This window comes from Rousettus aegyptiacus, unplaced genomic scaffold (assembly GCF_014176215.1).
Source record: "Rousettus aegyptiacus isolate mRouAeg1 unplaced genomic scaffold, mRouAeg1.p scaffold_m13_p_4, whole genome shotgun sequence".
Classification (NCBI taxonomy): domain Eukaryota; kingdom Metazoa; phylum Chordata; class Mammalia; order Chiroptera; family Pteropodidae; genus Rousettus; species Rousettus aegyptiacus.
This window is the reverse complement of record NW_023416307.1, coordinates 158,415,628-158,443,587: the sequence shown is the minus strand read 5'-3', so window position 1 is coordinate 158,443,587 and position 27,960 is coordinate 158,415,628. Positions and strand designations below refer to the sequence as shown.

General features: G+C 55.4%; 1 protein-coding gene across 10 annotated transcripts in view; it reads left to right on the top strand.

Moving 5' to 3' along the window:
• The window catches only part of CNTN4 (contactin 4), a 637,177-nt gene that overhangs the window by 521,769 nt on the left and 87,448 nt on the right, over window positions 1-27,960 (top strand). For 8 of the 10 annotated variants that reach the window (XM_036220056.1, XM_036220049.1, XM_036220051.1 and 5 more), the window contains 3 exons: window positions 6,056-6,207; window positions 9,902-10,031; window positions 21,054-21,204. In XM_036220056.1, the coding sequence (XP_036075949.1) occupies window positions 6,056-6,207; window positions 9,902-10,031; window positions 21,054-21,204 (433 nt within the window). The remainder of the gene's footprint in view (window positions 1-6,055; window positions 6,208-9,901; window positions 10,032-21,053; window positions 21,205-27,960) is intronic. The other 2 variants (XM_036220058.1, XM_036220057.1) reach the window with 1 other exon arrangement.

The following is a 27,960-nucleotide window of genomic DNA, read 5'->3' as shown; positions in this document are numbered from 1 at the left end:
TTAAGTGTCATTCCCTTCCTGCCTTCCGTCTTGCCGCGGAAGGCAGGTGTAACTGTTACTGTTTTTACCCATCGAGGAATACAGTTTAAATTCACCCGTGGCAAGTTTCGCACAAGTGGCTCCATTTATCTAGAAGTTTCTGCGCTTGTCCAAGGCATAGTTCTCAAACTTTTGGTTTCAAGACCCCTTTTCATTCTTAAAATTATGAAATATTCCAAAGAATGTTTGCTCATGTGGGCTCTATCTCCCATGATCCACCATGTTAGAAATTAAAACAGAACTTTAGTACTTTTTTACATTTAAAATGGCAATAATACAATCAGTGCATGTTAATACAATCTCATATTTTAAGAAAACTCACTGTATTCTTCGAAACAAAACACACAAAAATAACATTTAAGGAGAGGAGGGACATGGTTTCTGTTTTTGCAAGCCTCTTTTGTGGCTGTCTTGATGGAAGAAAGCTGGGTTTTCATCTGTGCCTCCATGTTTGGTCTGTGATGATGTGTTTTTCCGGTTGACGTACATGAAGAAAATGCAGCCCCACACAATGACTGGCTGGAAAGACGGGATCTTAGCGACACCCCGCAAGAGACTTGGGGAACCTCAGTGGTCCTTCGGCCACACTTTGAGAACCGCGGGGCCGAGAGAAGATCCCACTGCCGTGTGTGGGAGAGCTGGGCGTGACCGCAACAGCCCGTAGATGGGGCATGGAGGCGGGTGCCAGGCAGACCTGGGTCCCCGTCCCGACCGGGCCGCTGCCTGAATCTGGGCCTTGCTGTCTTTCGGCCTCATCATAAAACGGGATGATGACGCCTAACGTGGTGCCGGTCAGTCATCGTGAGGCCGAGAAATCAGGTGGATACAGCCAGGCCGATGGGAGAGCGCGTGATCCCGCAGCGACCGTGACCCGGGCGTCATGCCCAGAAAGCCCATCGGCGAGGGAGGAAGGGACGGATTCAGCCCAAATGAGAGCAGATTTAGAGAAACACTAGACGGTGCCCGGCGCGGGGACTGGAAAAGAGGCGTCAAGCGAAGAACCCACGGCGGGCTAGAGCAGCAGCTCGCCTCGCCTGGGAAGCGACGGGTTCCGTGCCCAGGCGCGAGGCCGTTTTTAAGGACCGCGTCTCTGGTTTCCAGTCCTCGTGGGTCCGTGACTCGTTTCTAATTGACCGTGGCGCTCTCGGAAGAGGAAGTGCGTGGTCACGGAGAGACTGGTGAACAGGGAGGGAGTTACGCTGGGCCGCACGGGACGGCACGGAGCGGCTCTGCTGCCCGAAGCCGACGAGCCGTCCACGCTCGGCGGGACGCAGGCGGCGGGCGGAGGACGGCCTCGCGGAGGACGCGTTTCTGCAGGGTGGAACCGGTTAGGGGGCGGAGGGGCGGAGGACGTTGGAAAACCACGGGATGTTGCCAACAAAGGAAAGAGGCCAGAGCCGGCGACCCGGGCTCGGGGGCAAGGAAGACCCCGTTTGATAGGAGCTGTGGGTTCTGAGCGAAGCTGGAGATAAAGTCAAAGAGCCAGTGACGGTGGACTTTATGCATCAGCTTAACACCGCAACATGCTGGTCATGCCCTCTTGACCTATGTGACACCTGCAGATCCGAGCCATTCTCACACATGGCCGTGTAATTTACCAGCGAATACCGATCGCGAGGAATACGCCTGCTTCCGATGGCCCGCCGGGGCACCTTCGCGTGGTGGCTTCCACGTTTCATGCGGAGTTTGTCATTGTCTGCAGGATGGCAGGTCTGATGGCGTCTCCTCTGCCACTGTCAGGGGCCAAAGCGACCTAATTTAGAGCTGGAGGGAAACAGGGGTGTCTGAGGGAAGCACGAATTAACAGAGACCCCAGGAGAGCCAAGAGTCCCCTCATTCAAGAGGCAGTCTGAAGGCTTAGCATCTTCAAGTCGGAAGGGACTTCAGATGCCAAGTCCACAGTGGGAAAACGTCTGCTTCCAACCTCCAGACTCCACATCCAAAGCGCGTCCTACGAAAAGACAAGATCGCGATGCCTTCGCAGAGTAGTTTTCAAAGTGCACGTCTTGTTTAATCATCGAGTTTCTTTCTTTTTTTTTAACATGGAAGTGTCAGGATCTGAAATAGAGCAAGGCTGCTCTGGTTGCCGGAGGTGCGCCCAGGAACCCTGGGAGCTTTGGAGGATCAGATCTGTAGACACTCGTTGGGATGGGGCCGTCGCGCGGGGAGCAGGGAGAGCCTCAGGTCGAAGCGGAGGTTTTCAGGGCTGGACAAAGGTCAGCTTCAGGCCCCTACCCCCGAGCACGGCATGAGCGTGACTTGTGAAGACAGCCCTTCCTTTCGGTGAGCTCTGCAAACGAGCAGTCGGGGTTCAGAGGAGGCTACGATGAGAAACAGAAGCCTGAACAGGAAAGTTGGTGGGTGACAGACAGTTCAAGTGCCGATACTGGGGACGTGGGCATCAAGGCGAAGATACTGATTTTTACCTCAGTAGTTCTGTCAACAGCATAAGAACTCCAGGCTGGAGATAAAGATTTGGGAAGCCACTATACATATACAACATGTGTGTGCGCGTGTGTATGTGTGTGCGTGCGCGTGTGTGTGCGTGTGTGGTGTGTGTGTGTGTTGGTCAATTAAAGCCAAGCGATTACCTTCAGGCTCATAAAACCCACTACCAGTTTGTTAGGCCATGTTCGCCAGACCTCCAAGCTCCTTGCAGACGACTCGTCTTCTCCAAGACCGTTCGAGCGGCCGGGCCTAAGTCTCAAAGGCCACAGGTCATCTCTGTCACAGTCACGTAGACAGTCTTCGTCATCACATCCTTTCATGTAGATTTTTTCAATTTCTAAGTTCTAAGGCTCGTGATGGTGTTTCTTTCTATTAGAAATTTGTTTTTGTGATGATCAGAGAGCCAGCTAGCTCTGAGAATTGTTTGACCATTAAGTTCAAATTATATTCATCTTCAATTGAAATTATTCTTGGCTAACATGCTTGAATGAGTCCAGCGGTCAGAGTACACAAGCATCGATTTCGGTCATTTTTGGCGGTTATTGACCAAAAGAATGAAATGAAGAGATTGTTCATCTATCCAAGAGACTATCAGAGTCACAGGGTCAAATCCAACACACCCTCAACCTTCGATAGGAAACTGTAGCTTGAGAAGAAGACTTAAGATGTTTCAGAGGAGGAATTTTTCTGGTTCAAACCTTGAAAGAACATGTATGGCCCAAATTGTGCTTCTGTTTTAATACGTAGATATGATTAATTCCATTTAATATGTAGGATCTACATACACCATTCAAAAGGGCAGTAGGTAGGACCTTCCTTCTGAAACAACAGTGCCAAGCCAACCTGGCCGGGCCTCCCTCGGAGCTGTTCTTTGGACATGGAGTGAGGAAACGTGCTTGAACCTAGATACTGAGTGGTAAATGCCCAGACCCACAAGCGTTATCCAAACCAGAAGGGAGAGGGGGCGGTGTTTCTCCAGCATGCACTAAAATGGACCATTTGTCATCCGAGGGCTTTGAGCCAAATGACCCAAAGAGATACGAAGAGATGAGAACCGTTTCTGCCGTCCACGGCGCCCGATTCTAGTACAAAAACTCGCCCACTGGGACGCGCTTCACCCCGCGTGAGCGAGCGAGAGTAGCAGCCACCGCAGCGTGGGCTTCCGCCCTGGCGGCCTGCCCGGGCGTGTTGAAAGAAAGGTCGCCTCATCCGTTGCCATGCGTGTGATACGCTGCTTCCCCCTTGATCTCCCTGGGCCTCTGCCCAGATGCGCACTTCAAAAAGAGCGCGCTCCTTTGTCATGTCGGATTTGGTTTCTACTTCAAGAGCGTGGAAGGTGCCGGCCGAATGCGTTGCGGGTTATTTCAGCCCGGCCGGCACACAGAGCTGCTGCCGGTCATCCGCGTCCAGCACCGTGGACGCCGCCGCCCCAGGGGGAAGACAGAAGGAGCCCTCGGAAGGGCTGAGTCCGCGAGAACGTCGTAAGGTCTTTGCGAAACCCGCTCAAGACTCTCTCCCGGCCCTGTCCCTCCTCTGGGATCGCAAGGCTTTGCTCCCGGAGCTCTGCATTTTCGAAAGGACACTGTGCGTGAGCCCCCGCATGGCAGGAAATCTGCGACACTGAAGTCTGTGCCGCCGCACACGGTTTTGATGTTTCCTCTTTGAGTTCCACTTGACATTGCTTCACAGGTTACATTTGCCTTTTCATTTTTTTTTTCTCACGCTCTTTGAAAACTTGGGCTTAGTTGTTAATATCCCGCGCAGCTCTCTGGAGCTTTTCTTGTCTGCTAGGCTTCCGTGGGCTCTGTGGGGTGTGTGGGGGGTGTGGCGGGTAAGTGCCCAGCAGGGGGAATGTCAGGGCCACACGCCCTCCAAGGCGAGGATGGGAAAGGTGCCCACTTTCTGAGCCGCTTTGGCATCACAGCGGCAAGGCGCAGCCCAGCATCATAACCGCTGAGCAGCGAGGGCGAAGGCTCCGACCTGCGTCCAGGTCGGTGCCGGACGACGTCGCAGCTTTTCTGAGAGCCGACCCTTCCGGCCGCCCCTCACAGGGAGCATCGGGTCAGCCCCGCCAGCAGAGGATTTGTAAAATTGTGTTTGGCTCTTCGAAAAACATGAAATTTCTTATAATTGGCAAAAGGAGAAAGCAGCATTTATCCAGGGACCTAGAGCCCTCTGCTGGGTAAGGGACTTGCTGAGTTTTTTTCTCAGGTAGACAGCACGAGTGAATTCCTTTTGAATTCAACTATGGGTGATTTTGGAGCCTCCGGATGAAGACTCGGAGGCCGAGTCAGGAGGAGGCATGTTAAAAGCAAAGAGCAGCATCTTTCTGTTCGGTACCGACGTCCCCTCTGACTGATGGGTCCACGCTGGGCAGGTCACCTGTGGAACCGCCCCCAGGGGGCTTCCTGAGTGAGAGCCCAAGGTCTGCTCCGCGTGAGCTCTGGGCCGGACGGCCCCCACCTCGATGCACTTGCCGTTTGAGTTAACGATGGCGTGGGTTGTGCTTTGGGCGAAAGGCGTATTTATCAAGACTTGTTTATGGAGCGTGGAATTCACACGGTCTTTAGCTCATTGAAAACAAGGAAAGGACTGTGACTCCACCTGACGCAGGAGAAACGTGGCATGATTTTGGTGGCGGGAAAGGTATAGGGCGGCGGGCGGCGTGGGTGAAGTGTTGGCTGACTTCCTACGTTACCTCTGGCAGGACCCGGGGTCCTAAGAAGGAGAAAGGCTCAGGACTGGCTCAACCATTTGGGATTCTAGGGCCCTGCTCCTGGGGACGACGCTCTGTCACTAGGAAAGGAGAAAGGAGTCACAAAATTCATTCCTACGACGTGCGGGAGTCAAGTGTGTGTGTTAGGGACGAGCTCAGCTGCTGTGCCACGTAGGCCCCAAAACACAGAGGCTCAAACAGGAAGCTCACTTCCCTCTCACGTGTCCCCCCGAAACTCGGCAGGGGACTCAGGGGCTGCTGTGTTCCACGAGGTCGCTCAAGGCCCAAGACCGGCCGGGCAGCTTTTCCGCCCCATGTCGAGTTCCTCTCTGAGCCCGGGGTTGTCCCAGTCACTGCATGTGTCCCCTTGGGAAGGGACGGCGAGAGTCCAGCGCAAATATCTTGGCGCAAGTAATCTGGACATCGCGCTCGACACTCACGCGTGACTGTTGGCGTGAACGTCATCACCCCGCGCTGCAAAGGACTCTGGGGGACGTATAGCTAGGGAAGCGTGAGTCCGGCCAGCAATGGGGGAGCAGAGTGGGGAATTTCTGTTACGAAAAGGGAAGGAGGAGGACTAGATCTCGGGGGCGCGGGACAGTTAACCCCGCCACGTGGCTGCCCTGCCCCTGTGAAGACCAGCCCCACGGGCTGCCCAAACGGCATTCGGAGTCAGACGTGGCGCGGGGCGTCTTCCGAGAGCTCTCCGCGGACGTCTGCCCAGCCTCGTCGTCCGCGCGGCGTCTGAGGGGGGAGTTTTACGATAAACCTACTTCTGTCCCTCGGTTGCATTTGATACAAATAGATCGAACATGTCCTGAATGTGCATCTTTGCTTTCTGAACTGCTGTAGCTCAGCCTAGCTGGATTCAAAAAATAAATGACGTCCACGTGGCCATCGAAGAAAACGTCTTCTGGGAGTGCAAAGCCAGCGGAAGACCCCGGCCCACGTACAGGTGGCTGAAGAATGGGGAGCCGCTGTCCACTCAGGTGAGCGACCCAACGGTGAGTGTGCCAGACGTTGGCTCTGACGTCTAATGGGGCCTCGTTGCTATGGAAACGGGAAAATAATGAGCTGTTTCCAAAATAATACGCATCCAGAAGCCGTTAGCGGGGGAAGAAGCGCAGGTGAGTGCAGGCGCCCCCCAGCTCCGCAGGTCTGGAAAGGTGTGGCTGTGCTCAGCACAGGTTCGCGTGTGCTCTAGACACGCGCGAGCCAGCGCGCTGACCCCCCGCCCCCCGGGCACCCGACTCGCCTCGCGGGGCGGCTTTGCCAGTCCTGTTGAGGAGACTTCTGGCCGACAGGGCGCATGCAGCGCGTCCACCATCCGGACGCCCGCGCGGCCGCAGACGTGCGAGAACGACACATCCCGACACGAGCGTCGGCATCTCCGATGCAGCAGAAATAGAACGAAAGCGAAGAGCAGCGGGCCCGGGGGCGGGCGGCGGCGGCCAGGCGCTCGCAGGGGACACGTCCCCCCAGAGACGGGGCACGGCGCTTTCGGGGGCGAGGCTTGGGTTGGAGACCCCCCCACGCACACACACACACTGATTGCCACTCCGTGGTAGAAGCCGCCGTACTGCTACCCGCCATGTAGTCCTCTGCTGCAAGACAGTCAGAAAGCCCAGGGCCCGTCCCCCGGCCACCCTGGGACGGGAGCCACCATAGCTGCCCGGACCCTCGAGAAGCCGGCGGCTCAGGGTACGAGGGGAAGTAGTCACAGGACCACTAACCAGGGAAAAAGACAAAGAAACAAAAGCAACTCCTTTCCTCAGGCAGCCTGCAAAACCAGCACTCCAAGCCATATGCAAAATTTATTTTTCAGAGCGATAACCACCTACAGAATGGTCTGACAGAGAAGCGGGGATAAGTCTGTTTGCCACGCTCAGAGAGATAAAGGAGCCGTGTCTGTAAAAATAAACAAGATACTTTGAAACGATAAGTAGGCAGAGCTTTTAAAAGACCAAATGGAAATCTTAGAAACACATAACCGTGACATAAAAATTCTACTGCGGCCGCGTTTTGTGAGGAGACGGGATGGGCTGTAATAACAGTCACGAAGGCTTTGGGAGGTGTTCGTAAACGGTTTTAAGCAGTGCTGACCCGTCCCGCCCCCCAAACGCGCCGTCGCGCGGGGCCGTCACAGGGGACCCTGTGAGGAAACGCTGCTGTTCTGCCCGTTGTATAAACAGGGAACCTGGCTTGTGCCTAACATGGTCCTAACTGGGCGGTTTGCCTCGGAGCTCGTCGTTTGTGACTAGGGGAGCCGGGACCCAGACCCTGAGCGTCCGCAGCCTGCAGAGCCTCCAGGCCTGCAGGACGCGATTCCCGGGGACAGCCACGCGGAGGGCATGCGCGGGGGAGGGGCAAAAGCGTGAACGCTCTTTGAAAATGTTTCAAGAATTGCTGTCTTTGGGTTTTCCAAAATCAGGCTCTGAGCAGAGGTGTGTGTGCAGCGGTGTGTATGTGCACTGAGAGTGTAGCAGTGAGTGTGCGGAGGGTGAGTGTGCAGCGGGTGAACATGCAGCAGTGAGTGTGCAAAGCGTAAGTGTGCAGCAGGTGGGCGTGCAGCGGGTGACCGTGCAGCGGGTGTGCGGGGAGGAGCAGTCTGGACATGGGCGAGCGTAGTGGACAGTGATACAGCGCACGCTTACGCAGGAGGCCTCTCGGGGGGAGGCGCTGCGCAGTGGGGGGGGGCCCCTCGCAGTCTCCCTGGGAGGCGCTGCGCAGTGGGGGGTCCCTCGCAGTCTCCCTGGGGGGCGCTGCACAGTGGGGGGGGGCCCTCGCAGTCTCCCTGGGGGTGCTGCGCAGTGGGGGGCCCCTCGCAGTCTCCCTGGGGGTGCTGCGCAGTGGGGGGGGCCCTCGCAGTCTCCCTGGGGGCGCTGCGCAGTGGGGGGGGTCCCTCGCAGTCTCCCTGGGGGGCGCTGCACAGTGGGGGGGGGCCCTCGCAGTCTCCCTGGGGGCGCTGCGCAGTGGGGGGTGTCCCTCGCAGTCTCCCTGGGGGCGCTGCGCAGTGGGGGGGGTCCCTCGCAGTCTCCCTGGGAGGCGCTGCACAGTGGGGGGTCCCTCGCAGTCTCCCTGGGGGGCGCTGCACAGTGGGGGGTCTCTCGCAGTCTCCCTGGGGGGTGCTGCACAGTGGGGGTCCCTCGCAGTCTCCCTGGGGGGTGCTGCGCAGTGGGGGGTCTCTCGCAGTCTCCCTGGGGGGTGCTGCGCAGTGGGGGGGTCCCTCGCAGTCTCCCTGGGGGGTGCTGCGCAGTGGGGGGTCCCTCGCAGTCTCCCTGGGGGGTGCTGTGCAGTGGGGGGTCCCTCGCAGTCTCCCCAGCAGAGGCTCGGTGGCTCGGCCTTTGCACCCCTGCCCTGACCAGCCGCCAGATCTGGGCGGTTCCCAGAGAGACACGTGGCCACCGTCCCAGTCATCCGCTGGGACTCAGCGCCGTGGTCGTGCAGGGGGTGCCTGGAAGGGGCACCCAGCGTCTGCTGTGAGCGAGCGGCCTGGTCCGGGAGCGCCGCCCGAATGGGGCAGGCCCGGGGCGGGGCGGGGGGAGGGGCTGGGTGGGGGTGGGGCGCAGGGGACCCCGAGTCGGGAACAGCTGTGTCCAGTGTCATCTTCCTCGACCTGCTGGTCCCAAACATTTGCTGAAACTGAACATTTTTCTCAGGCCCCAGGTCAAGAGCCAGTTTTTTGTGCTCTGGTGTTTTTTCCTGGAGCCCCCTGCAGACAGGGGCTGTGCGCCTGACCCGCGCCCCGCCGCCCACACTCCCTGTGTCACCCAAGGGTCTCTTGCTGGGCCCGTGGCTGGCCCGATTCTGAAGCCAAACTGAGGTGACCAGAGTGTGGGTGCCCGGGGGCTGGTGTTTCCTCCCCTCACCGAACATGGGGGAAACGGGGCCTAGATTCCATCGAAGCCTGTACCAGCGTCTGCCCAGCCAAAGGGCAGCCCCGCAGCACACAGAGAACCGGTCCGTCTCCACGCAGTTCATTCCTGTCGCAGGCAGGTGTCTTCGGAGGATGGGGTCCCGGCTCTGCACTCGGGAGAGCCGGTCACGCAGGCGGAGGCCCGGGGGGCTCCCTGGTTCTGCTCCAGCTTCGCGGGCCCTCAGCCTGGGCGGTGATACCGGGGCAGCGGAGTCAGGGACCACCACGTTATGAGCACCTGCCTTATTAACAGTTGGTGAACTTAAACCGATATCACGTGTTTGTCTCTGCTTCATCCGAGGCTGCGATCCGATCAACCGTCTCCAAAGTGCTGCCTGCTCATGATTTGACTGTTTGTTTTAAATTCTCCGCACAGTGAATTTGGCAGTATTTCCCATGCCCCCACTCCCCCCGCCCCCCGCCATTCCCTCCACCCTCGCCACCAGGCAGCACAAAGCCTTAGAGTAGAAAAGCATTTAAAATTTTAAGTTCATCTATTTAGAGGGCATATTAATCTGAGTGCTTTCACTACTAAATCAATGAGAACTCGAGGGAGTCGGTCCTACAATTTAAATTCCATTTTCCAGCTGATGTGCGGGTTATTCCGTGCAGCATCTGACCTGCCACAGAAGTAGCCGACAGATAAATAGATCACGTTATGAAAATCGCTTCTCTGAGGGCCGTGTTCCTCCCATCAACCCTCCGAGGAAACACGCAGCGGGGCGGCCCGGAGGCCTCGGGCGCAGGAGGTCACCGCTCTGCGTTTCTCTCTCGTTTCACAGGACAGGATTCAGATCGAGCAGGGGACGCTGAACATAACCGCGGTGGGCCTCGCGGATGCGGGCATGTACCAGTGCGTGGCCGAGAACCGGCACGGGCTCATCTTCTCCAGCGCCGAGCTCAGCGTCGAAGGTGAGTGTGCTGGAAAGGAACGGGTCAGCCGGTGGACACTCTCCAAGTCGGTAAGCTGCCACGGGCTTCGCCGAGCGTAGATGCTCGGTGCAAGAAAGAGACAGTGCTGGTGACACACGTCACACGTCCTACAAATGACGAGCCCCCTCCCCCCCCCCGCCCCCGGCTGGGCCAACCTCGCCATCTGCAAACCTGCGGCCCCCGCTCCGCCGCGGGCCCCTCGCATGGGCCGCGCCCTGCGCCTGGGCCAGCTCCTCCCTGTGCGGGCGGCCGCGCCGCCTCTCGGCCCCGCTCAGGACGGACGCCGCCGCTGTGTGTCCCTCGCGCGGGCGGCTCCTCCGTCTCTTCCTCCCCCGGCGCCTTACGCTCCCGCGACGTCCGGGACCACGGCGGATGGAAGCCATCAGTTTGCACTCCGGGACTGAGACAACATAGGACGTGCTCCGTAAACGTGGACAGAATTAGGAATGAATGGGTGTGCTTAGTGATCAAGAAATGAATTAACGAATTAAGTAAATAAATCATCGAAAGTACAGGTTAAGCGAATTGACAAACCTCTTAAGAATGACACAAAAGTCCCGGCCGCCAGCTTGCACGTGTCCCGCAGAGGGACCTTTGCTCTGACTTCAGAGGTGACCCAAATGTCGGAGCAGTAGTTCTTAGGGGGAGCCGAGTCCACAAGTCCTGCCTGCTCCATCTGCGGAGGCTTCCCGTGCCCGGCACATGACCTTCCGCGTGTGGACAGACGCTCCAGGTTGAACGCACTTCTGCCCTCCCGTGCCGGCGTTTCTCACCAAGCTCGTTCGCCTGGATCGGCCTGTGTCAGAGACAAGCTCTGCGAGGGTTCACGGGGTCTCAGCGTTCCCCCAGGAGGCCTAGGGACATTCCATGCTTCTGGAATGTTCGTCAGCTTCACATGGCCAACTGTAAGCCTGAGCTTTTAGGAAGCCTAAACGGTCATACCTCTTCCTCCGACCCACCCACCCACACACAGCTGTCAGAACCAGCATTTCAACTTCCTCCAGGACGAGGCCGATGCTCCATCCTCCCCAGGCTGGATCAGGTTGTTGGTAGTTGGAACCGACTCCTGGCCCGCGGTTCACCGTGGCCGATCATTTAGGATTTTCTGCGGAAAGAAGCAAGTTCTCTGTTAAACATGATGCCAGCTAGTTAGTGGAACTCTTAAAACTGAGGCTGAGCGGCCTAATGAATGAATCACATGGTTCTAAAACCATCTGGGTGAGTGCTTGCCAATTTACAAGTCCAGGGACCCCATTATAATTGTAAAAGATCTTTTAGGTCCCTTTGTTACGATTTGATTGTAAGGAGCAACCGCAAATCATGGGATAAAATCATGGGGTATAGATCCAGGATAATTACAGCCCCGAAAGTAGAACCTGAAGTGAGAAGGCTATGGAATGCTCTTTCTCTAGAGCGCCTACCCGCAGCTAGAAATAACAGCGTGTGTGAGATCTATGCATTGGAATCGTATCCAGTCAATGTGTCTCTTCTAATGGACAGATGAGACAGAACAGGTTAAAACGACTCCGCACAGCCTTCCCCGGACACTTGCCCTTCCCCGCACCCGGGGTTCAAGGCTGCTGAGTCGGGGATCACTGTTTCAGCTCTGATACTCAGAGGGTCATTTCAACTCATCTGCAGTTGGAACTAATTCCAAATGGAATTTGATCCGAGCTCCGCAGGCCCCAGGGCCAGCACGGTAGAGCGGTGGCCATGTCGTCCAGCCTGACACGTTATCAAACCACCTGCTCCCGGCCGAGTTGAAGATGAGGACAGCGAGGTGCATCGGTGGGAGGTGCAGGCCAAACCGCTGAGGGCGGCCAGGCTTCAGCAGTCCAGGGGCTGGGGGCTGGCCAGTGGCCTGGGCCGGCCAGCGGGGCCTCGCTCAGTCGTTTATATTTGGACGGAAAGAAAAGGACACGGGGAATATTCCAGATCGGAGTGCAGCAGCCTGAACGGCGGTTCGGAGCTGTGGAACGTCGGGATCGTGTGTCGCACGTAGAGAATCCTGAATTATTCTTCAAAAAAATCGATTCAGATACGTAAAGCGTATGGGCCAAGCACAAACTCGAAAGGGGAAAATGAAAATTTAATGAAGGACCAATTTTAGAGAATCTTGGCTAACGAGCTTGGATGTTCCCTCTTTAATATACCATCTCCCTTCCCCTAAAAATCACAGTAACACCCTCCGAGTGAGGAAGGGCAGGTAAGTATTGAATGAGCGACTCTCTGGAGTCCATCCTCCATGAATATGAATACACCCGACTGTTTAAAAATACATGTAGGTTTGCATCATTCACTTGGGTGAGCTATAATAAGATCGTATTCCACGAGTCGCTGTGTTTCTTAAAGAATAGTAACACTTTGACTCTTTTGTAGCAAATAACTGATTTGATGTTACATATATTAGAGTCATGGTGAAGGTGAACTCAACAAAGGGACAAAATGAAAACAAGATACTTCAGTATGAGGAAGAAAAAATAATGCTGGGTCCAGCTATTGATCAACTATCAGGACCCGCTAGTGCCGGGGGGGAAGTCCCTCTCGTGACAGGCGGGAGCCCCGACGCCGTGAGGGGCAGGCGGCCGGCGGCGCAGGCGTGACGGGCTTCTCCCCGGGCCTCGTCTTCGTGTGTCCTGCCTGGGATCGAACGTGCGCGTAACGCATCTGTATTCGATGGATCGAGACTGCTAAATAATTTAGCCGGGTGATTGACTCACCGGATGGACGGTGCCGCAGAGGGACTGCTTGCTAGCTTAGCGTCAGCCCGGGGCTGGGCACATCGGCGGGGGGCCCCCATTAGTGACCAAACCCGCGACCATTCACGGTTTAGTATTCCTCAAGGCGGCTGTCCCCAGGCCTTTCCTCCTGTCCTCCCCGGGGTCGTGGACGGGGTTCTCCCGTGTGACGCGCTGCTGTGGCAACCACCCCCTCTCCCGCCCGTGAAGGCATGCTGGAGCTGGAGTGAACAGGGCTTAGCACATGAGGAAACGTGAGCCTTCTATAAAAACTTAACTAAAAATTAGGTATTTTATTGGTTAAGACAATGACTTTTCGGATGCACTGTTTCTGTTCACGTTTAATGCCCGGGTCCACTTCGATGGTCGTATGGGCTTCCCCAGGACAGGGGTGGCGGGGCTGCCGGTGGAATTGCCGGGCTTGAGATTTTCTGTGATGCTTACGTCATCGCAGGGTAGACCGAGAAGGACTCAGTTCCCCCAGGCAGAGACAGGGACGCGGGTGCCTGTGAGTCGGCGCGGGACACTCCCCCAGGAAAACCCGTGAGGGGAAGAAGGTGTGGCGGGGGGAGCTGAGTGAGGGCCCCGCTCAGGTGAAGTCCAGCAGCTCGTCCTGGGGGTCACCTGGAGCAGCTCGCAGTTGTCCCCACCTGACGCACAGAGGCTGGCTTTGTTTTTTAAAATCTCCGTATTGTCTGCCCGCGAGGTGATGGTGGGGTGGGGGGAGGGTCATGCAGCAAAGCCTCCTCATCAGTTCCCCCAGACAAGGGGCCAGCCAGCGGGGCTGAGCACCCAGCGCTCACAGCGGCCGAGGCCAGGACAAAGCGTGTGCGGAGGTACCCGCCCCCACCTTCCCCACAGGGGACCAGCAGCTGTGCCAGACCAAGGCACGCGGTGTCTTGGTCCAGCTGACCTGGGTCCTAACAGGGAGTATAACGAGAGCACCTGATTTTGAAATGTGACGAACCGTCTCCAAGAGCAAGGGGGTGTCTTCCCCGGGGTCTTTGGAGTGCGGCCTGACTTTGCCAGGACCGTATAGTGGAGCAGAGCAGCTTCGCCCTGAGATTTCCGTTCAGTGGTTCCGTGTCACGGGGACCGTGGGGTGGAGCCCCACCCCCTCACACCTGGCCCTGGCAGGACACTCAGCTGCCACTGAGGGCCAATTAAAGTGAGGCGCAGGCTTGGGCGATTACCTGGTTAATTTGGCATTCATCCGGATGGCTGGCTCGTGAATTGGAGAAACGTCAGGGCTACGCTCAGCTGTTTCACGGGGATGCTCACCTGTCGATTTCTCGGCCGCCTCGCTGGGCCAGATCGCGACATCGGCGGACGTGCTGAGTGTGATCGGCAGCCAGTGAGGGACGAACGTCTTCCTCACAAATGCCATCGTCTGGGCGGGAGCCTTACCTAAGTCGCCGTGAGCGGGGAAGGCTCTGTGCCTGGACCTCAGACTCGAGCCGGGTGTCTGCGGCAGGGGCGCGGGCCCTCATTCACCGGCAGAGTGAGGGCTCGGCTGCCCCCCTCCCCCTCACGACTGAAACGGACCCCGTGCGAAAGCCCCTCGCGGCCCGTCAGCGTGCATAGCGACATGAGTTTCCTGCTGCTGGTAGCTGGTCTCCATACCGGAAACGCATCATGTAGCAGCCACAAAACACACACGCACATGCACACACACACACATGCACACACTCATACTCACACACACGCACGTGCACACACTCATACGCACACGCGCGATTCTCCGGTTCTCGAGTTCTGCTGCTGATCGTGACCACCTGGGGCCTTGCGGGACGCGGGCCTCATCCCCTTCTCCCCACCAGCCGGTCCGGTCTCTGGGCCCCGAGCCCCAGTGTCGGTGTCCGTAGCCGCCCGGCGTGAGCCCACCGAGCAGAGCAGCGCAGGCTGGGAGCCACTGGTCAGGTCGGAAGGCCCTCGCGTGTGCCCGAGGGGTCGCTGCTCCAGCCCGGCCGAGCACCAGAATCAGCCGGCACCGGTCGGAGCGCAGGTCGGGAGCCCCGCCCCCTCACTTCCGGCCGGGGCGTTCTGGGCCAGGGACAGACAGCGTTCAGAACAGGGCCCCTGCTCCCAGACTGCACTGGGAGAACCTGTCCCGAAATAGGAAGTCGAGGCTGCACGGGGTTTGGCGTTTGTCGTAGCTGAGTACAGCCTACCCACAGTTAGGCTTCGGATCGGGATCAGAAGAGGCGTGCCAGGCTCAGGGACGGCGGCCCTGGCCGGAGGACCCGCCCCAGCGAGACGGTGAGCAGGACCAGGCGCCCGGGGGGCTGGGGTAGGGGGGCTTCACGGGCCACCATGTGGGGTCGGGGCTAAGCCGTGGCCTGGCTGGGCTCTGGGTGTCAAGCCAACGGGGGGAGACGTCGAAATCTCAGGGAGAAACACAGTGACAGCTCCTTACAACAGTGTCCCCCCGGGGGAAGGCATGCGGGACTTAGAGTTTCACACAGAGCTCAGGAGGGCGGCCCGAGGCGTCCCCGAGGGTCAGCGCCACATGCGGTGTGACAGCCGACGTCTCCACGCGTGCGTTTGGGGAGGGGGTGCAGGCAGGTCGGAGCCAGCGTGTCCGGCAGGAGCCCAGGCTGTGTGCCCCAGCACGGGGGTTGGGAATAAGTGAGTGGCATTCCGTGACTTCTTGCTTGTGGCTTGGTGCGGGCCGCGATGCGAGTGTTTACACCACGGAAGTGGACAGGCTCTGAACACCAAGTCGTCTGGTGTTCCATTTGCGGAGCCAGTTGTTAAACATCTGCGGTCCCCCCAGCCCAGCGGTTCCAGTATAACAGCCCGGACTGTGTCTCCTGGGTAATTCTCTCTCATTAAGACGGGGTGCTCAGGCGAGGAAGTGTGAGAAGCCTTGTGCGCGCCCACTCGGCGGGAGAGAGGGGGCGTGGGGCCCAGGCAAAGCACTGTGGGACGTCGCTGCTCTGAATTCCTGAATTCTCTCCCACGACCTCCACGAACTCACAAATACCCGTTAAACGTCTCCCGTGTGCAGAGCGCTGCACAGGCCCAGAGCGTAGGTTACACCTTCGAGAGACCGATGAGCTAGTAGTGGCTAAGGACGGGGGCCCCGTCCCCTCCCTGGGACTCCAGGATTCTCTCTGCTGCAGCCTGGCGCTCCTGGTCCTCCGCCAGCGACCCTCTCTCCTAACAGAGTTACGCCATGAAACCCGGCGTTGCAATGCCCCCCACTGCTCATCTGACCAAGGACACTAACTTACAGGAGTGTTTAGGATGGTGTACCCGCAGGGTAACGGGATATCTCCATTTTGGAATGGTGCTTACCGGTGCTTTAAAATGCGTGGCCTCGTTTTCTGTATATAGATAGGGTGGCCCAAGGGGACGGACAGGGGCCAGCAGCACAGGCCCCACCTCACGCCTTACATAAAAATGATTTTAATCAACATGCTAATAATTGCGTAGGAAATGATGTTCAGAAATGACTTTAAAATGGTTTTCCTGGAATAGGGGGAAAAGTGTTCAGCCGCACCTACACAATTCATTTTTGGCTCTTCAAGCCCTTTATGCAAAGAAAAAGGGCCACGTGTGACCGCGCGTGTCGGCAGAGAGGGCGCGGCGAGACCTCGGGGGGGCCCCGGTGCCCAGGCGTTGGCCAGTTACCGCCGAGCCCGAGAGGTGGCGTTGAAGACGTGTGTCTCGTGTGCACCCGGACGGACGAGACTCTAGTGCCGGGCAGGGAGGGGGAGCGAAGCGTTCGGGCACCGACCATCACGCTGAGTGAAAAAGCAAACCCCCCCTGGTCCCGCACTGCGTCCTCCGCAGACAGCACATCCTCGAAGGGCCGCGCCGTGCGGGGGGAGACGGGCGGGTGGCCCCGGACAGCACGTGGCTGCGAGGGTCACCGGTCTCGATGGAAGGGCCCGGCGTCTGGATTTCAGTCCGGGTCAGGGCTCTGTCTGCGATGGCACAGCCCGGAGCTGTGCGCGCCCGGGGCGCCCATCTACAGTCCTCATCCCGAGGTGGCGCTGAGCTCTCATGGGTGGGCCCTTTGGAGAGGCCGCATGGAGGATGTGTGAGGCCTCTCTGCGTTATCTCTGCAGCCGGCCGTTCTGCAGGATGAAGTCCCCTAGTCATGGCCGCGGCGGTGGTGGCAGCGGAAATCACAGGCAGGAGCATCCGGTCTGAAGTGCTTTCTCTGGGCGAGTGCTGGGCTAAGTGCTTCACATCCTGCCCACGTATCACATCACGTTCAGAACAGCCCTGCGGCTGCAGATGCCGTGACTGCTGTTCCTTTATAACTTCCCGACGGGACGGGAGCTGTGGTCACGAGGCTGCTCCGTGAGCGGGACCCAGACAGGCGGGGCCTGGCGTTAGGGACGTCGAGGGGGCACGTCGGGCAGACAGTGCACCGTAAAGTCTCGCTTTGGAGTTTTGCTCAGCGTCTCTGTGTGACTGTCACCCTTGATCAGAGGGAGCTAATTTTGAATTTGACGTTGGACCTAGAAAGAAAATTTCCGCTGTACCCAGACTTCCAGTTATCTCCCCAGCGAGCCGGCAGAAGCTCAGGGTTCTAGAACCTATTAGGAGCCTCACCTCCTCGGTGGTGGAAGTATCTGAGTGAATGCATCCTCCTAGGTGTATTTTTAGGGAACCAGGAGGTAACAGGTAAAGAGCATAGATAAAAGTTAACGTAGTAGGAAATTCTGAACTTCTAAAAGAGCCAGCCTTAATAGTCTCCAACGACTGGCCACGTTCCCGGCGACGTTTCTTCAGACTGACGGTGGAGATGATTTGCTCGACTGTGCTTTCCTCTTGAACAGTAGCGTGAAGCACCCCAGACGTCTCTGCACTGAGCATCCAGTGAGGAAGTCCGTACTGTCTCTGGAGACTCAAGACGAAGGCACAAAACTCTAGCCATCAAGGATTCTGCCGGCCACTTAAAATGCTCTTGATACGTGACCAAGAGTCATGTCATTAAGGGCAAACCAACAGGCGAGAATTACCGAGAGGGCTTCTCAGCCAGGAGCACGTTGCCGATAGCGTCAAGTCGATGTATTAAAGGTCACCGATCGACACTCCCAAGTGGCCTCTCCCACGTAGGAAAGGTCCTATGGTGCGACTCGTTCCAACATCGGGGGCGCAGTGCCCCCTAGTCATTCGCATAAGAAACACCACCTCCAAGTGCATTGGGGTGAGCGGACGAGGCGCCCGGATCCAAGCTGCTCGCAGACTCCAACGGGTTGTTCAGCAACCGGCTTATCTTTCCTGAACTATCAGGAAGTTCGTCAAGTTTCGCCTTCAGTGCGTGCCAGCAAAGGCTGGGTTCTCATGGTGCCCTGGCGGGGACCTCGCCCAGAACCCGCCGTGAATGTCACCTTCACATGGCTCCTTCCACGTTTCCCACAAGCCACTCCGGGGCCGGTGTTTGGGAATCAGAATCATTACGGGGTCCAGGCAGCGGGGGGAAGCATCATCCTACAAGATCAAGGGCATCTCAGGTGCAACAGATGGTCACAAAGTGGCAGACTATGAAGAAACCCACTAATGGGTCACATGTTCAAAAACTGGTGGAATTCTGACTATTTCGCCGTCGAGATCACTGCAGCGTTTGCAGGCCAAGATAACACCAAGTTGTTAAGCAAATTAAATAAACGGAGGGAAAAGATTTGAATGCGTAATTCCATTTTTATTAGTGAAAGGTATTCGAAGCCAGTCTCATCTCTAGACTGCCCAAAAGATAACATGTGCGTAAATACGACAGCAGAGTGCTTTCGAAATGCGGACGTGTGTTTTCCGCCTTCTGCGTGGCCGACACGATGCTATTTCAAATCCCATAAAAGCAATACGTGGTTTTTGACAAATACACCCTTGTGTTCCGCGGTGTGATTAATGTAAACTCATTGCAGATGCACCTGCAGGCTTCCTCCTGAACAGATGAAATAAAGGTCGGCCTGAAGTGAAGAAAACGTGTGTGGAAAGAGAGAGTTTTAAGAAGAGAGTTTCATATGATATAGATTTGTAACTCTATTTCACACACACACAAAAATCCTTTTTAGAAACACGTCTAGAGTTGATTTTTTTTTTTACATTCATGCGTCCATTCAGGCATTTACCTAAAATGAGAACGAGTCTGTTTTGTTGCAAGAAACTTTCCACGTTGCGAGTTAGCAGAGACGGGTCGGTACCTTGGGGAGCGATGTCCGCATAACACAGGTGTGGGCTTTGGTCATGGGCTTCCAGTGGCAGCCAGCAGACCCGGGGCCCCCTAACTCACCAACACAGCCAGCCAGGCCAAAACCCGCCGGCCAGGGTCCCCGCCGGCTGCCGGCCTCCCCTTGGGTCCGCTGGGCCGTGGACGCCAATAGCGCCCTGCCCACACTGTTCCTCCCGGTCTGAGCTGTTTGCACGCCCTTCACAGGTCACCAGTCTCGACTCTTCCTTCTTCCTTCCATGCACTGCGCGCGCGCACGCACACACACACACGCACACACATGCGCACACATGCACACACATATGCACGCCCTGCAGTTCTGTAGCATTTAACAGGAATTCCGCTTGCCTTTTTCACCACGGCGACATATTTTCTAGGACGATTGTTTTCATTAGCGTTCTCGTGACGTAAATGTCGAGTAGGTCAGTCCTGACCCCGTCTCCTCTGTAACCCTGTAACTGTGATGATGTGATCGGCTGATCGTCCCAGGAATGCATTTGCCCCATGACGGCAGGGGGGTCCGCACTCGCACTGTACTCATTAACTGCACCCGCGGAGTAACCCCGACGCAGCGACGCCCTCGCGCATCCCGGGTGCACAGGAGGAGGATCTGTAGCCTGCCGATTCATTTACGTAATTTCACCTTCGCAAAGGAAAGCCAGCCCCCTGTGTGCGCTGCGTCACCCGTTAACGAGTAACCTTCCTGTCTTTATCTCCTTTAAGCACTTCCACGAGGAAAGTACTTAACGAAGATTTAACTTGCTTCCACTGAAGCCTGTTGTGTGTGCTTTTTAATTATTACCCTGTGGTCTGGGACCTTGTAAGAAATCGACCCTTGTTCTCCCTACCCATATGTAGTATCTCTCTCTCTCTCTCTCTCTCTCTCTCTCTCTCTCTCTCTCTCTCTCTCGTTAATATTTAAATATGATACTCAACGTGGTCTGAAATCTTAAATTCCATCAGGACAAACCGTAGGGAGTCGGGGCTTTTAAATACGGTAGAATTCGGATTCCGAGAGTTGAGTCTCTGCTTGTGACAGGTCCCAGGACGCACGCGTTCATTTAACTCAGAAGAAAAGGGGAGATTTCTCAGAAAGCCAGCTTTTAGAGGTTCCTTTCACAAGGCTACGGGTGTGTATCTTTTGTTTCAGAAAGGAACTAATTCCTGCTGTTATTCCCACAACGCTGCATGTTTGGTGTCCGCACGAGTGGATTTTGTAGAATGCTGGCGGCGAGCTTGGCGCAGTTTGTGGGGAGCGAGTCCCCAGTTCCCGTGCGTGAGCTGAGCCTCGCCCCAGGCAGTTAGGAACGCCGAACGTGGCCGGGGCTGTTCAGGAGAAGCTCCGAGGCCGGTGGCGGGGACCTCTCAGTACGGCGCGCCGTGGGACAGAGCAGCAGCAGCAGCGCGTCTGAGGGGGGCTCACTCGCCTGCGCCCTCCGGACGGCGCCGCGCGGGCTTCCTCGTTTTGTCTCCCCACTCCGATCGCGTGCCGCACGCTGCCGAGTCGGCCCCGACCCCCGGTGGCCTTATCAATGCAGGACGGCGGCGGCACCCTGCCCTCACGGCCCTGCTCACCCCTGCTCGCTCCGCGTGGGGAGCCTGGTACGGCGTCCGTCCACCTCTCCCCCTTTTCCTCCGGCCTTCTGCTTTTTCGCGGCGTTATTGCCTTTTCCCGGGAGCCTGCCTCCTCGTGGCACGCCCGGGCGGGGCAGCTTCGGCGCTGTCATTTCAGCCCGCAGTGAGGTTTCAGGCGTGATTTGCCCTGGGACCCATGAGTTTTTGTTCACTTGAGTATGAAAATTTTTAAAGAATCCCTCAGTAGGGTGATGGAATGTTCCATGCCTTGATCTTCATGGCGGAGCACACCAAACTCATCACGCTGTATACTTACACCTGGTGCATTCTACTGTGTATAAATTACACCTCAAATTTTAATAAATCTATCAAAACTTAGGGTGCTACTCCCTTTACTTCAGAACACATTAAACTTCTTCCCTTTGCTGCCCCGGCAGCAATAAGTACATTACAGAAAGAAATCTCCCAAAATAATTAATGATTTTCTATCTTCTCTTCCAGCTGTGGGTCCGGATTTTTCCAGAACTCTCTTGAAAAAAGTAACTCTCGTCAAAGTGGGAGGCGACGTCGTCATTGAGTGCAAGCCCAAAGCTTCCCCGAAACCCGTGTACACCTGGAAGAAAGGAAGAGACAGAGTAAGAGAAAGTGAAAGGTACTGTCTCGAAATCCTCTCAATATTTCATGAACCTGTAATAACTTACCAGTCTGTCATGAATGGCTCTAGACCGAGAAATTCACTCTCTGCTATTTATGGACTAAATGTCAGTCGAAGAACTGGCGCTTCAGCAGAGGGCAGTAAATTAGCTGGTCTTTGTAATTCTGCTTGATGTTGAGATTCCGCGGAGCCTCGCTGTGTAGACAGATCACGTGACCCGAGTGAAGCCTGCCACAGCTGCCCAAAGATGGGCGGCCAGAAGCATCTTTCGTAATTTTAGCCTAAAATTTATTTGTAGAGTTGCCCACTTTTCTCCATCCTACTTTCTCTTTTGTTTGTTTGGGGTTTTTTTGCACATTCACCAAAAAAAATCCAATTCTTCTCTGCTATGACAACCCCTCAAACATATGGTAATGACTCTCTCCTGTCTCTCATTTATCTCCTTTTTGGAAGCGAAACATCTCTCATTTCAAAACCCATTCTGCAAACGACATGATTTTATTCACATCTTTCCGAAACAAGTTGTTTTTTTTTCCTTAACGGTATCTAAATTCTTCACCTGTGGTATTTCTTATTATACTTGAGTTACGTCGTTTAGCATGCATGTTGTTTATGGTGATTATATAGTTTGTTCGAGGTTTTAGGTCAGATTGCGCCAAATAGCAGGTATCTCTAAGACTTTTTCTCAGCTGTTGCCCTTATCAAAGGCCCCCCACCCCTTACCGTAATCCACTCAGTCTGTTAGCAGTGGTAATTATGCATGAGTCCAGTCAGCCACAACATTTACCAACTGTCTGAATAATGACTTTAATCAATGCTGAGGTCAAGCACTCAAGATTGCTACAGGGAAGCCGGTAAAAACGTGTGCCCACCTACCCTTGACCCTGTACACCTTCGGATTTGCATATGCAAATTAGATCGTTGCGCTGCCGATGTTGCCTTATCGATGCTTTTGCAAACAAACTCAACATGGTTTGCCAGCGGCGTATTCACGCACAGGCTAAACTCACAGTACGCGTTCCTTTCCGATTTCTGTCATAGCACGAGAGCAGCTGTAGCTCCCTAAATATCGGCGTGACGTTCACATTGGAAGCTAAGCCCGGAACTCGCGAGCAGTGTCTTCCTTTGCAGCCATCAGCACCAAAATGGTTCTCTTCCCGCGTTACCGCCGCGTCCCCAGAATGTGACATGCCAGATTATCTTTAATAGTTATGTATTTACTTTGATAGATATTAAAACGTAATCGAAATATAATTAGCATGTACCACGTATTACTTAGGATAAGGCTGTATTTTTAAAAGGTTTAATTTAAGAGTGATGTAAAGGATACGTATTTTAAAAATAACGCGGGGCACAGACAGACAAGCCGGACAGCCGGAATGAGTGACGTTAGGGCAGCGTGGGAGAGCCGTCTGGAAGAGGTCGCGCTCCGCCCGTGACCAGCACCCCACCGTGGCTCAGTGCGGCGGACAGCCTTCCCCCCTTAGCACCGCATGCCCGTCACGGGTCTGCTGGTGGCTTTGTCTCCCTCTGGAGCCAAGGCCGGGGGAACCGCACGTAGAAAAGTGGGTGGCTGTGCACCCGTGGGCTCGGAGAGCTCTGGCCCACACGGGGCACGCCACTGTCCCTTGAGTTTCGTCAGCCCACACCAGTCACGTGGCTATGCCCTCGTTCAACCCAGCAGAGAAATACAGTCCCACTCTGTGCCTGGAAGAAAAGAGGCAAGTAACGTTCGAACAGTATTGACGACCGTTACTGCCGCTGTAACTTAACGCTTGTTACAAGCTGATTACGTTACCTTGGGGGGAATGCTGTATCAGTGTCAGGGACTGAACCTGAGAAGTGAATTTCATCGACGCTTCTACTAGCTGACTTACCACAGAGCCAGTCTCTCTCCACGCTCTGTTCTTCCTCCTTCTCCTTCGATCAATCGGTTCGATCTCGCTTCACCATCTATATGACACCGAAGATAGATTGAAACCGAGAAAACCCCGCATCATGACCCGAGTCTTGCTGCTCATCGGCTCCGCCTCCGAGGTCACTGGGCAGGACCCAGACTGCCAGTCTGGCACTTCGCCCCGCACCGGGCTGCCCCTGGCCCGGTCACTCCAAATGCGTCAGGCAGAGACGGATGTCGGAACGTCCGCGGACCTCCGAGCCAGCCAGGTGCAATGTCACGGGGAAAGGTGGGGATGTCAGCGTGTGCCCTCCCCCGGGGGGCCGCTGCCACTCCAGTCCAGCAAGTGGCCACCGCATGGAGACGTGGGTCAAATGCCTTCCTAGCTTCCCATTTTTAAAGAGAAACTAGAAATGAGGACTTTTATTTGAACTATCTTAACTTTTAATTTTTTTATTTTAATGTTAGTACAACAGGGGCCACACTTCTATGGACCAACTGTACTTTGTGGGCCACTGGGTTTTAACTTCTGAGAAAGACACGAACTCTATATGGAACATCTCAGAATTTCAGGAAAAGGGTGAAAAATAGCCAAGATGTTACTGTTAGTTCCTCATCTGCAGAGAAGAAATTCCGCCATTTTTCTCTCTTTCTCTGATCAAGGAGAAGCATAATTAAGTGGATAAGTGAGCAAAAGCAGTCACACGTAGAATCCCTGAGGAACAATATTTAGAATTCCTATTTCAGGGGGAGATTGTTATGGTTCGAACAACACAAAAGGCAGAATTCTTCAGCTCGGCCCTGTGTGAGGCGCTGACTTGAAATGTGGAATCTTAAGACTCAAAAGCCGCATTTTAAACATTCGAATAAAAAATTATTGATCCCTTAAGTACAGAACAGTGGTACAAACAAAGTTTTGGTGAAACAAAATTCTGTGATCTGTGGAGGATGTATTTATCGAAAGACTTTGCCAAACACTACTTATTAAGTGATATTCAATTTCCATTTTAACTAACCAGCCGATTACAAATGGGTTTACAGTAACAGTATAAGGAGGAACATTAAACTAGTTTAAAAGTTTTTATCTTATTTAATCGTATGATATTATGGTTATCTTGGTGAATACAGATTCAGAAACTTAATGTGAACACATGAACTATTTAAAAAATACGTTTGTGTGTACCGAATTTGGTTTCTCAAGTCTTTAAAAAGTTATATCTTACTCACGCCGTCCTTCTCAGTATTAAGCCAGGCATCTAAATGAAAGACTTCATCTTGAATTTTTGTGGCTTTGTCGTCATATAGGTAGCGTATCCGAACGCGTAAACCAAGTCTCGTTTCCTCGTCCACTTGTGCAGCCGTTAGACCCTCTGCCACGTCAGACATTCGGCAGAGACAGCCTGCCCCAAAGCCCAGGCACCTGAGTTCCCAGGAGAGGCCTCGCAGCAATAACATCATTTGGATTAATTGAGCAATTAAGCTGACTTCGCTGAGTAAGGCTGATGATTTTGTTTACTTATAGTTTCCAAACGGAAGGCGCTTGAGGCGGATGAGAGGGAAGCTGAGCCATTAGAAAGAGAATATCAAAGTCCAGAAAGTGCAGGAGCCGTTCGTAAAAACCCAGAGTTCCAGAATCGTTGTCAGCCGCAAAACCCCTCACCCACCAGAACGGGCGCTTCTGGTTCCCAGCGACGGAACCCGGCTTCCGCGCGGGGCGACTTCCTGGGCCGCGCCTTCGGGAAGGCCGGGGCTGGCCCTGCTGGGGGGTGGCACGGGGCTCCGGTGCCCGCGCAGCGGCCGCGGGACTCCGCCTCACGCCCTTTGTCTCTCGCCGGCATTCTGTCCTGTGTCGGCTCCGTCCTCCGAAGGGCCCTGCACCCCCGGCAGCGGGGTGGCCCCCGGCACCTGGAACTTGCTGTCATTTCTACCCTCTCACCACAGTTCAAGAAGAGACGCCCATGGAATCGAATGAACCCGCCCCGCTCAGTGTCCTACCCCAGGCCAGTCACACTCAGGGGACGTGAGAGCCACTGAGTAGGACATGAGTCACCAAGCCCAGCGCCCGTCCCAGGGCAGGACTCCCCAGAATGGTCGGACCCGCCTCCCTCCCTGGTGGTTTCCAAGATGGAGACCTAAGTAGCTGTTCCATTATCTCTTCATGGCCCACATCCTTGTGACTTCCGCTCAGTGCCTTTCGCTTTGCTTTCTGAGGTTACACGGATACAGCCAGTTCTTCTCCATTGTCTCTTCCCCTTTCTACACCGGCAAGGCTGTTCTTACATCTTGCGATTCTTTTCCAAGCCCAGCGTCCCCGATAGTCTTCCTATGACATGATTTGACATCCTTTCATTGTCCTGATCATTTTTGTCCATGCCTTTCTGAAAGCCAAAATTAAATTCTGTCACCCAGAATTAAAGGGAATATTAACAAGTGAATAAAGAGCTTTATTTCTCTATGTAGCCAAGAATGATAATTATTGTTACATTGTATTTCTAAAGAGGACAAGTTGTCTTTGGTGAGTTTGGATCACTAAGGTAGTGAATGTACAGTACATCAGAGAAATAGCCCCCCCCCCCCGACCCCACAAGGGTTATTTTTTTAAAGTAACTCGATGCTTAAAGAGGTAAATCTAGTTGCCTGGAAAATTTACTGAAATGAGATATCTTACCTCTCATCAGAGCCGAGGAAATGAACAAGATGTCAGTCTAGTTAGCGTGTGTAAATAATGACTGCTCGGTCTTACTCATGCTTGAGGATCGCTCTCCTCCCTTTTAGACGTTAGGCTAATGCGTTGTGTCAAGCTAATGGATAATAACCGAGTTCACATATGCCACTGAGTGTTTCCGAGAAGAATCTCAGACCTAAGCCTGCGTGTCAGACCCTGGTCCCTGGTCTCAGAACGGCGTGACGGTCCTGGTCAAACTAGCCAGCTCCAGTTTCGTCCGATGACAGAAGTATTCCTTGGGCACCTGCTGCAACTGGGCCCCTGCTTGGCCCTGGGCGTAGAGACGGAGGCGACATGCACCCCGCCCCCACGATGCCCACAGGCCATTCCTATTTGAACCCAAATAGGAATGAAACTCACGCGTCTTGTCTGGAGACACCGAAGTTCGTTTCCGAAGTGAGATGGGATCATGACCCTGATTTGCCTCGCTTCCCGAAGGCCTCCGGCAGAGCCGACCGCCGTGTGCGGTGCGGAGGGCGGTCCCCGCACGGGACCATGACATGGCACATGTGCGCAAGGCGTGAGTCCCGGCCGGACACTCTCACCCGCCCCGGGCCTGACGGACGGCAGCCCCCGGCCCGAATCCGGCCGCCACCGGCGTCTGCGCTGCCTGCAAGCCGAGCACGGTCTCCCGTTCCTCACGGGTAGGAGACGGATCCGAAGGAAAAGAGCATTGGGCGACACGTGAGAATTAGGTGGGAGTCGCACCTCAGCCTGCTCGTCCGCGTCTGCTCAGGCGCCCTCCCGGGGCGGGGCGGGGGGGGGGGTAGTGGTGACAGTGTCCACTGGCCCTTTACAGAAAGACTTTGCAAACGCCCGATCCAAGTCCTGCGTGCTGCTGGCAGGGGAGGGTCCAAACATCCTGCCTGTCATCCGACCTGCTGTTGGCTTGCCTTTTTTATTTTGATGCTACTTTGGTTTGTTGTGCCTTTTACTTGCCTCTCGATTAAACTGTCACTTCTACCGGGCCCGTCCCATGCCACGTAGAGGGGAAGTAAATTTGGTTGGAAGCCTTACTGCCCCCCTCCCCGCCGCCCCCAGAGCTGTGGGTCCGACTTTTGCTCAGGGGGACGTCTTTTCATGGCCTCAGAGCCTCGAACTCCCTGGGAACCAGGGAACCGGGAGCCTCACAGGTAAAGAGACAGAGGGGGAGGGGTGGTGAGGTGCGAGGCAAGTACACACCTGACCTCTCCCCCAGATTTCTGGAAAACCAGCAAAACAGCGACATCACGGTGCATCTTCATCCCCAGTCGAGAATCCGCAGTTTACACTGACCATTTTAAATTCATTGTAATGTTATGATTATAAAAATTGTAAAGGTCCAGTTCGGTTGAAGAAGGAAAGAGAAGATGGAAATTGCAAGACATTCTTCCTGGGGTTTTACAAAATCCAGCTGTCGCGACAGCGTCGGCACACAGGAAACAATTCTTCAGCCGCCAGTGAAGTGCGAAATAACACGACAAGGCCCCAGTGGGAGCGTAGGGCAGCGCTCGGGACAGGCGGGGAAGAGGTCCCAGCTCGGCGTGGGGCTGGCGCGGCCAGAACTGGCTTCCAGCCGGACACGAGTCACGGGGACAGGGGCAGAGAGGTGACGGCCGTCCGCGTCAGAGCTCGTGGGCACGCAGGACTGCGGGGTGGACGCCAGACAGGAGGTCCGGGCGCGGGGGCGTGGGCCAGGAGGGGGCCGGGCACCTGCAGGCCGTGGACGGAAGGAGGACGGGGAGACGCTGCGGGTCTTCCGATGGGCGACGGTTAATAGGAATATTAACAGATATAAAGTAAGGGGGACAGAGGCTCTGTGACTCGGCGTCGCTGTGAAACAGCTCAGAAACCTCGGGCCGTCAGCACGAAACCAGGCTTCGGCTCCACGTCCATCACAGGTGGGTGCGTGCCTCACCCTCGGGCTTTGGGGCGCCTTGGGCTCAGGGTGCCAATGATGACTTGGGAGCTTTTCCTTGTTTCTCGGTCATCTCGTGGCAGTCGTTTTTATCCCGCTTGAGAATAAAACAGCAACAACAACGATAATGACGCTTTTCCCGTCTCTGCCGCGTCCTCTGCCAGACATGTCACGCGTGTTGAGTCCTCAGAAAAACGTTTGGAGAGCCGTTCTCTTGGCGACCTCCCCACTCTC